Source organism: Sinocyclocheilus rhinocerous, unplaced genomic scaffold (genome assembly GCF_001515625.1).
Source record: "Sinocyclocheilus rhinocerous isolate Xijiao unplaced genomic scaffold, SAMN03320098_v1.1 scaffold85, whole genome shotgun sequence".
In the NCBI taxonomy this organism is placed as follows: domain Eukaryota; kingdom Metazoa; phylum Chordata; class Actinopteri; order Cypriniformes; family Cyprinidae; genus Sinocyclocheilus; species Sinocyclocheilus rhinocerous.
The window spans coordinates 2,092,928-2,103,410 of record NW_015649998.1 but is presented as its reverse complement, the minus strand read 5'-3'; the positions used below and the strand labels follow the sequence as shown (position 1 = coordinate 2,103,410).

General features: G+C 36.8%; 1 protein-coding gene across 2 annotated transcripts in view; it reads left to right on the top strand.

The window, feature by feature from the left end:
* Positions 1 to 10,483, top strand: part of LOC107711106 (neuronal growth regulator 1-like) — a 130,048-nt gene that overhangs the window by 27,855 nt on the left and 91,710 nt on the right. For both annotated transcript variants that reach the window (XM_016516039.1, XM_016516040.1), the window contains exon 2: positions 9,203 to 9,441. In XM_016516039.1, coding sequence (XP_016371525.1) covers positions 9,203 to 9,441 — 239 coding nt within the window. The remainder of the gene's footprint in view (positions 1 to 9,202; positions 9,442 to 10,483) is intronic.

Genomic DNA, 10,483 nt, shown 5'->3' with positions numbered 1-10,483 from the left:
CCTAAGAGGTCACCATGTGTTGGTGCGCACCGACAACACAGCGGTGGTCTCTTACATTAACCACCAGGGAGGTCTGCGCTCACGCCGTTTGTACAAACTAGCGTACCAGATCCTTGTGTGGTCCCAGGGCATCCAGCTCCACTGTTGAGACCATCCCCCAATCCAGAGCTCCCTCAACGAGGAAACTGTACGCCTTGAAGTGGAAACTTTTCACTTCTTGGTGCGGAGACCGCCAGCTCGACCCAGTTAACTGCCCGGTTGGTACAGTGCTGGAGTTCCTGCAGGCCTGATTCTCCGCAGGGTTGACCCACTCCACCCTGAAGGTCTACGTGGTGGCCATTTCTATCGCTTATGAGTCCTCTGATCTGCCTTCACCTCTAGGGGTCAAGGCTCATTCTACTAGAAGTGTGGCGGCCTCCAAGGCCTTCTTGGCAGGTGCAGGACATCTGCGACGCTGCGGGATGGTCCACACCCCTAACCTTTGTCTATGGCTTAGACATGCGAGCCACTCCTTGCTCTTCTGTTTTCTCGCCCTAGCTGTGCAGGCTTCCACACTAGGTGAAGATTTGAAAGTCTGGCGGCGTGGGCATACTCGTTCCCAAAGCGTCCTCCGACGCAGCTCGAGTTCCTGAAGAGGAATGTCTCAGGTTACGCATGTAACCATGGTTCCTCGAGGGAACGAGACGCTGCGTCGGAGGACGCATCTCTGCCAGCGCTTGCTTCACTCCTAGAAGCTGTTGACAGTTTCACCGCACGTGCTTTTAAGCTTCCTGGTCGCTACGTCACCCCGCCCGTGACGTCTCGCCCATCCATTGGACTGATTACACACGTGGTTCAGAGCCGGTCACGCTGAAGGGCGTTCCCAAAGCGTCCTCCGACGCAGCGTCTCGTTCCCTCGAGGAGCCATTGTTACATGCGTAACCTGAGACGTTTTGCAGTAATGCAGATTCGAAGTACTTTAAAATCCTTGCAATATTCACAACTGGTTGGATGGGTTAATAGTACTAAAAGTCAAAGGCAAAAGTCGTAGTTAATGGTTTGTTAATAGCGAGAATTGGAATTTAAAATAAAGTGTGACCTTTTTTTTATTCAAAAAAAGTTTAAAAAGTACTGCATAATAATGACCTGCATAATTTTATATTGGCAACAAATGTAGCACAAATATATACAGTACTCCACCCTAATTATTAGAAAGAATAGGATCTCACCATGAAGTTAACACTAATTGGAATGATGCATTTGTCTGGCATAATACATAAAACATAATAGCAACAATCATTATTTATTGAGAAATTGTGACATACATTTGATGACTGATGATAAATAATTTTGGCAAATTTTAGATTTAATGAAAATATGGCTCACCACCATGATGCTCTGCTTCCTGACTTACATATAAAATAAATAAAACACAGAATAAACAATTAGCATCAAGTCAAAGTTAAGACATATTCAGAACAGTCACGTTGACAGAAAAGTATAGTTACTATCCTACAAAAGCTTCTTAGGTGAGTGGAATCCGAATATGATGGAAATCCAAATGGAAACTTTAAATTTGTCCTTTGAGAGGTAACACTGTAATAACCATAACTATTAGCTGTCTGATGGTTTGGACTGGAGCACAGATGGCTAGGGGAGGCTGAGATCCCTAGTGGATTATCTGATGTATTTTTGCCGGTTTTGAATGGGTAATTTTGACACAGGAGATACAGTGTTCATTTGAAATAGCAGATGTTGAGATAATATTGTGCATGCATGTGAGAGTATGTGTATGTGTGTGCGATAGCTAAAGGTAAATGGTAGTTAGCTGCAACATAATGTGCATTTTGCATCATTTATTAAAACAGTTAAAAAAAAAAACTCTGTCCTTTAGAAATCACAACCTATGTGCACTAAGGCAGCATTTTAATAGCTTCCCCACATTCAGTCATCTTTATTAGTTTTGGCCATTGTTTGGCATTTGGCAGCCAATAGCTTTAGTTTCCATGTCCACGTACGTCCAGATGTAATTATCATCATTTCTCATCGCTAAAGGCACTTATGGGAATGTCTCCAGTTGGTTTTCAACACATTAGAGACAATATTATAGCTTGGCTTTGACGTTTAATCTGGTGTTGAGAACTTGTGGCACATTGTGAGACAAGATTTGTTGGCTGGGATCGACTTAATCTTATTTTAATCCTTGGTCTTCACAAAAGAGTACCTCTCTTTGGCACACATAAAATCAACAGTGGGGTCAACATCAGACAGGCACATATGTCTTATGAAAGAAAAAACAAGAGATAAAAAATTGTGGGAAAAAATGCTCCTTTGGGGTTTGAGGAGGATGCTGCAATCCCAGTGACATTCTGTTCTCGGATCTCTCTGATGATCGGTTTAAATGTCTTTTGTTAAACGATTTTCTCTAGTAATGCAATTTTCATGTATGTAGTAGTATGTAGGTATTTTGCTGATGTTGAAGTCGACATGAAATCAGAATTGACCCTATTCACTTGTTCCTGCTCTTATTGTGAGCGATTCATCTTTGCATGCTATTGGCTTTCTAATCTTTAATCAAAATGTAATAACTTGCTCCATCTCTGAAACGACTTCTCATTTTGCCTGACATCGTCGTGATCAGCGGGGGAAAAAAGCCAAACATGTTTCAAATACTGTCTGCTGCTTGCTGCAGCCACCGTATGAAACTAGCGTAGCGAACACAGAGAAGGCTGGAAGGTGCATTTTCAGCTGTTTCCTTCACAAAACCCTGATCCCTATTCTCATTCCCAAACTACCCTGGTTGTGTGCCTGCTGGCTTGAATTGTTCCGCTTTGAAGAAGGAAGAATATCAGTGAGGTTGCGGTTCAGTTTGAGGCATTTCACTCCTGAATGCTTCCACAATTTGATCATAAAATGGGGTTTGCAGGCATTTTTTTTCAAGTATTAAAAGGTTTTAGTAAAAAAAAAAAAAGTATATAGATAAATATTGCTGTTACTGTGTATTGTGTGTTGTATATACTGTATGCTATCATTCAAAAGTTTTGGTCGGTAAGATGTTGTAATATTAAAAAAAAAAAAGTTTTAAGCATTTATGTAAATATTGTGAAATATTATTACAATTTAAAATAACTGTTTTCTATTTTAATATATTAAAATATAATTTATTCCTGTGATGGCAAAGCTGAATTAACAGCAGATTTGGTCCTCAAGGAACATTTCTTATTATCAATGTTTTTGTGGAAACGGTTATATATTTTTCGCAGGATTCTTTGATTAAAGAAAGTTCAAAAGATTTATTTGAAATAGAAACATTATAAATGTCTTTGCTGTGAAATTTGACCAATTTAATGCATGCTTGGTGAATAAATGTCTTAATTTTTGTCAAAAAAAACAAAAAACGTTTTTACTGTTTTTTTTTACAGTAGAAAAAGAACAGGAAAAAAACCCTCAATGCTTTCTATAAATAAATAAATTAAAATCTTTCTCAAATAAACAGTGTATGTTCAGAATTGTTTAAATCTTTAGTGGAATCCATCCCAAAGGCCCTGCCAGGAAACATACCTTTAGTGAAACATTCAGCTGGAAGAAGTGATCAGAAGAACAGAAGAAAACTGGGTCAATCCGAAATGAAAAGAAAATCCAGTTTGGATTACAGAAAACACCCAGTTCATCTGTAGAACAGCAACTGTAATTGGTGGAGCTCAGCGTGTTTTAAGGATATAGTACAGATTCAGTGTGTTTAACTTACCTTGGCACGGTTCTTTAGATGCCTCAAATCCAAAAACTTGCAGTTCAAGCCAAAACAAAGCAAAGGTCTCCTGAATCTGCTTTTCAGAAATCATGTTTTGAATCAGAAAATACCAGATGAAGACCTAATCAGTGTTTCACAATATGGAAAGCCTCAATGGATTCTGAAGAGATCATGATGAGATGAAAAATCCCACCATGAGTGTGAAGAGGTTTGCCCTCATGAGCTTCACAGAGCAGTGCTTTGAAGGGATGAATAAAGATGATTAAGGGAAATTTCGGGGAAAGAGAAAGAACAAATATGACTTGATTATGGTCTCTTCTCTCTGCTGTTTTGAGACTTTGAGAGCAGATGCTTATTTAAATTGGTAACAATGCGCATTGGCCTGAAAATACATATTTGGATGCAAAATACATAGAGCTGCGGTGGTTTTGTGGGCTAGGGGACAGCGGGGTAAGATGTGTCAGCAAGTAAGCTAACGTCTACCATACAGCTGCCTGTGATTTGAAAGATGCTCATGATAAAAGTGATATTTTAAGAAAAGTGATGTTTTTTTCATGATAAAAATCTACTTCGCACATTTTCTGCATGGTAGGTACGATGTCAAAACAAATATATGTCTAAAAATATATATCAAACATATTACAAATGTAAAACCAGGCTAAAAATTAGCCATGAATTATTAAAGAAAGGTTCAGTGTATGGTTTAGTTACTCTGCTATATACATAACAAACAGTAAAATAAATAGTTCACCCAAAAATGAAAATTGTCATCGTTTGCTCTCTCTCAAGTTGTTCTAAACCTGCATGAGTTTCTTTCTTCTGCTGAACACAAAAGAAGATATTTTGAGCTAAATGAACAGTTGATGTTCCCCATTGACTTCCATACTATGGGGAAAAAAAGTCAGAGGGACCATCAACTGTTTGGTTGGAAGTAGGGGTGGGTGATATGGCAAAAATATCATATCACGATTTACAATTTTATCACAATTCTTTGTCATGTTGCTTATACAATTTTTTCTGAGCAGTACAGCCAAACTAATTTCCCTATTATAAAGACAAAGCCTTTCAAGCTAACAAAATATAAAAAAGAATGGCGGATAGTTAGGCCAAAGTGGGCGAAGATAAAAAAAACTTTGTCATTATTTTATCTTATTTATTAAAAAATTAGAACAAAGATACACATTGCAAATACACATAATATACAAATAAAACTAACAGTGCTTTATTTTCAGGTACAGTAGGTGTATTTATCAGGAGCATTCAAGACATTGAATGAACAAATATAAAAATAAAACACTATATAGATTGATTCCTCTTAAAGCAACTGTATTAAAGTTTTTCCGTTAAGAGTAGTGAGTGATTTTTCTCTTTGTGTTTTGTTGTTTTATTAACATTAAAGGAATAGTTCACCCAAAAAAAAAAAATTATGTCATAGTGTTTTTTTTTTGTTGATACCATCATTTACTCACTCCAAAGTTGTTTTAAACCTGAATGAGTTTCTTTCTTCTGCTGAACATAAAAGTTATTTTGAAGAATGTGAAAAACCAAACAGTTGCTGGTCCCCAGTGACTTCCATAGTATTTTTTTCCTAACTATCAAATTCAATGTGGACCAGCAACTGTTTGGTTACCCAAATTCTTCAAAATATCTTCTTTTGTGTTCAGCACAAGAAAGAAATTAATACAGGTTTGGCACAATATCCGAGTGAGTAAATAATGACAGAAATTAAATTTTAGGGTGAACTATCCCTTTAATGACAATCGGCAGCATGTTTAGTACTGTCGCTTTAAGACCTGCACGCATCTAATATACAGGCAGCATCCGTTTTTCTCTCAACTATTTACTTTCATTTTAGACATAACCAACTGAGTCTATATGTAAACCTTGTGTGTTTTGACAATATTAGGGCAAAAGATAACTTAGTTCAGTAATCAGGCGCTGTTTGACAGGCTTCTTTAGCGCGCGTGCTTCGGGTGTACGCGCTCAGAAAAAGTGCACGCCAGAACAGCACGTGAATGAAATATTTAACCAGTAAGGCTTTAAAGCAAATAATGTACTTTTGTGATTGCGAATAAGTGCTGTACTTACTTACTTTGAGTGTAACTCTACCGCTGAGTTAACACTGATGTGAATGTATGTGGCATTGTACAGTATATTGATACGGCGGTGCCAGAACTGCAACTGATAGAATATGCGCTGTAGCACGATACTACGATATTTCTTCAAAAGCAGATCGTGGAGACATTTTAAGTCCTACAGTCCAAGGGTTCAAAGACTAGCTAGTAGGCACATAAAATCAGCTTTGAACCTTTCCACCTGTTCCTTCCAGGTGGTACAAAGGAAATATAGCACACATGGAGGTCCATACTCTTTCTTACACAGTAGCCTACACCTCAGTAGGAAGCACTTATGCCTTTGTGGGGAGTTATCGTGAGGTATGTCCGAGTAGATCTATGTGGTGCTTTGACACCAGCCATCCTGCTGTTTCAGGGTTAGAAATGGTGATGAAACCTCATTTGTCAGTGATGTAGAGCAGTCTGCCTGAGGAGCTTTTACAGGAAAATCAAAAGAGTTTAGCTTGTAGCACATAATTTAGAATTGATCAGTTTGTATTACATAATTTATTAGTGGTCTATTGAGTTTTTTACTTTAAATGTTAATATAATTTAACTGTGTAGTGCTAGTAGCACTTTGTAAAATATTTGTTCTATTTATAATCAACCATTTCTTTGCACAAATGTCTGATTTTTTTTATTACATTAATTAGATTGTAAATATTGTGTTGATTTTGTGATAACATTGCAAATCACGCTCTTAAAGAGATTGTCAAGTTCAAAAAGGAAAATTGTCATCATTTACTCACCCTCAAGTCATTCCAAACCTATGTCAAACAGTTTTGGTTACCATTGACTTCCATTGCATGCACACACACAAAAAAAAAAAAAATCTCCAAATGTCTTCTTTTATGTTCCATAGAAAAAAAGGGTCACACTTTAGTTTGGGGACCAAACCAAACTACAACTTTTGCCTCAACTCCTATTTTGCCCAAGGAATATGGAAATTACATGAGAGGTTTATAAGCATTAAACATTTCAAAAGAATAACTTTGGGTTTTGTAAGACAGAGTTGAGCATTAACATTTGAAAGATCCTTAGAATGTGCTCCCACGTTCTGCAGTTGTAGTTGTGCATGTTTGGTTGAACACTTAATTTGAAGTCATGGTTATATATGTGTGCTTATTTAGCACAAGTATTTATTTATTTAGATAATTATTTATTTAAGTGTAAAAACTGTTGCACCGTCTCATATCTCTTGTGCCATTAATGTTAATGTGAAGAATATATAATCTCTATTGCCGTTAATTAGGTATGCGTATTAATGTAGGTCTACATAAGTTATACTCTATTATCTGTCATTGAAATTCAGGGATGTGGCATGCATAAAATAAACACATTATGACATATCACTAATATTTCAGATGTCATGCATTTCAGATTGAAGATGATACAAATGGTATACTAATAATAACAATAATGAATGTTTTAATAGTTGCTTTTATTGGATTTACAATATTGTACACAACATGCAATTTGACATTATGAAATTTTTTTAATTTAAGAGGTTGCATTCTAGAAGCATCAATAAATTTTTAATAAGATCCGCTCTAAATCACATTCTCAAGTGGGCTTTTCTCTTCATAATGATAACTGAACTGTATCGTTTCAAATCTTCAAGTCTCATCATTCTGTGTATACTTTTTAACAAGCCCTAGTGAAACAAATTTAAATCCTGTTTCATAGCATCAGCTTTTGTGTGTGTGTGTGTGTGTGTGTGTGGCATGAGAACATATCCAGCACATTTCCAAAAGATCCAGTCAACTTTGAGACAGTGAGTTGAGACCTGCAATGTACTGACGGATATGTTGACTCCCATTTCACCTTTAACCTCAAGAGTATCCGGTGTAAATAACTCACAGCATAGACACTCACACCGCTGCTGACAAACAACAAATAGCTTAGATGTGGTACCAGATTGAAGTTCTAAGCCATCGTTTTTTGTTTGTTTGCTGTTTTGAAGTCTTTTGTTTAGAGGTCAGAACTGTCAATTTGAACACGTCATGTTTAAATGAATACAGAAGACAGGAATCCAAAAATGAAAAACAAAATGAAATGACCTTGAAACAAAATCAAAAACATGGTTTTTAAGGAAGAGGCCTTTTCATGCAAGCTGTCCATGATGGCATCAGCATAATTTGGCTTCTGCAAAGTGATGGAGGGATTTACACCAAAATACTATGGAGTTTAATTGGGCCGCATAGCTTTTGACATCAACAACAAAAGATTAAGGAAAGCATTTTCTCCTTTCTCCTTAAGCGTTTTCTTGAAATGTTGATAGGCCTGTTTAATTTGCTGTCCTGAATGCATGATTATACAGCTGCTTTTTAATATTTGCATTTAACATAGTTTTTTTTCTGTGCTGTTTTAGAACAGACCTACTGCCCATATTTGGGTCACGACCCACCAGCTGGGAACCACTGCTTTAAATATTAAATAGTTATTTTGTTGTTGTTGCTTTTTGATGGTATCTTTTGTGCACACCAGGGACTGATGTAGTTTGTATGGTTTGCAAGTGGTGTTTATTAAACATTTTAGTTTAACTTTCCTCAATATCTAACATAAAAAGTAGATCTGAACTATTTTTGGTTTGTTTGTTTGTTTCTATTTGCTTCCACTAGTCAGTATGGAGTGTTATACGTGGAAAAACGGGTTGTTTCTTAACAATTTTTTGCAAACTGTAAATCACATTTTTGGTATTTATGTACTTGATCTGTGTATATCTGAAATTACATGCATAATAATAACATCCGTTGTCCTTGTCCTTGTCCTCAGTCCCCCCACAGTCACAAGTTTTATCCCTTAAACTCATCTTTGATAATCAAAATGACATTTAATCATTTTACCCATGAACATCATTTTTTCATGCCTCAAAATGGCTTGAATATAACTCTACATCCTCACCTCATTTAGTATACGTGGAATCATGAATATGCAAATGACTCCGCTGAAACTGATTCTGAAAATGAGGAAGTGCAAGTTATACAGTGTCATCTGCAAGTCGATGTATCAGAATGGAAATGTATTTTATGTATTGCTCTCTACAATGTCAGCTAATAATGTGTTGCTAATGGTACAAAAACCATCTCAAACAGCTAATGATATGAAAAGCCCCACCCTGCAAATTGACAGGATTGGTTGCATGTTTATGATGGTATGATTCAAACCACATTTTTGAGACTGTCTTTGGTACACTGGAGTTTTAGCGAAAAAATGCTCAGCAATGATGTTGACTGATGAATTTGGACATAGTTTGTCTCGAAGCATTTTAAAAACAGCAGATAGACATGTAAACAATGTTAAAAGCTTGATTTTCACCACAGGGGTCTTTAATTATCTGCTTTCTTTCTGGTTTCAGATGCTACCTGTTGGATGGGATCTCAAAAGGAGCATGGTTGAATCGTTCCAGTATCATTTACGCAGGGAATGACAAGTGGTCAGGGGATCCTCGTGTGTCCATCGTATCAAATGTGGGGGATAAACATGAATACAGCTTACAGATACAGAAAGTGGATGTAACGGACGAGGGCTTGTACACCTGCTCGATACAAAGTGAACGTAATCTACGCCCAAAGCTCATTCAGTTAATTGTAAAAGGTGAGTGTTTTATCAACAACTGCTTATTTCATCATGATTTGCCATGTTTTTCATTGATAATAAACTAATTTAGCATTATATTTGCACCTAGTTTGGTTTTTAGTTTTGAGGAGGGACTTGAAGCTCTGAAGTATTGAATTTGTCCTCTTTACTGATAATATTTATTAATACTGATTATATGAATTTGTGTTTACATCCATATTCATGACACTATATTTGACTTGACAATGTTTTGAATCTCTAGGCACTGCATGCAATTTTACGCTATTGCTTAAAGCTTAGAGCACTTTTTCATACATGTATATGTTTGCAGTCATACTGAAAATATGAATTGAATGTGTTACTAATGACTATGAAATCATCAAACGTTAGGAAAAACTTTGTTAATGTTTCATTATGTAAATAGAGATTCTAGCTCTACATGTGTGTGTCCCTTTTAAGGAATTAGAGTAAAGTCTATGAATTAGCCTATATGCTATAGATAGCAGTTGGAGTGCAGGATCGAGTGTGAGGTTAAAGGGGTCATATGATGCGATTTCAAGTTTTCCTTTCTCTTTGGAGTGTTACAAGCTGTTCGTGAATAGATAAGATCCCTAAAGTTGCAAAGACTAAAGTCTCAAATCCAAAGAGATATTCTTTATAAAAGTTAAGACTAGTCCACGCCCTCATAAAACGGCTCGTTTAAACAATCCCGTGAGTTTTGAGCTGTGTAGAGTAGCGCTTGTTGTTTGTCATTTTTCCGTTCACAAATGCAGACATGGTTTTATGTTTACGTGGTGCGATGCAACGCGTAAAAAGACAGTATAAGTCATTATAATCCGTAATTATGTCCCCATTGGATGCAACAAATGCTTCGTTTATAATGGGTTTTATAGGTTTTGTCTCGTCACTCCTGGACACGGCATCACAGTATGGTAAGGGGAGTAACATTTCCGTCACACGCTTGAGGTATTCGGCCAATCACAACACACTGGATAGCTGACCAATCAGAGCACACCTCGCTTTTCAGACCGATGAGCTTTGTAAAAATCGACGCGTTTCA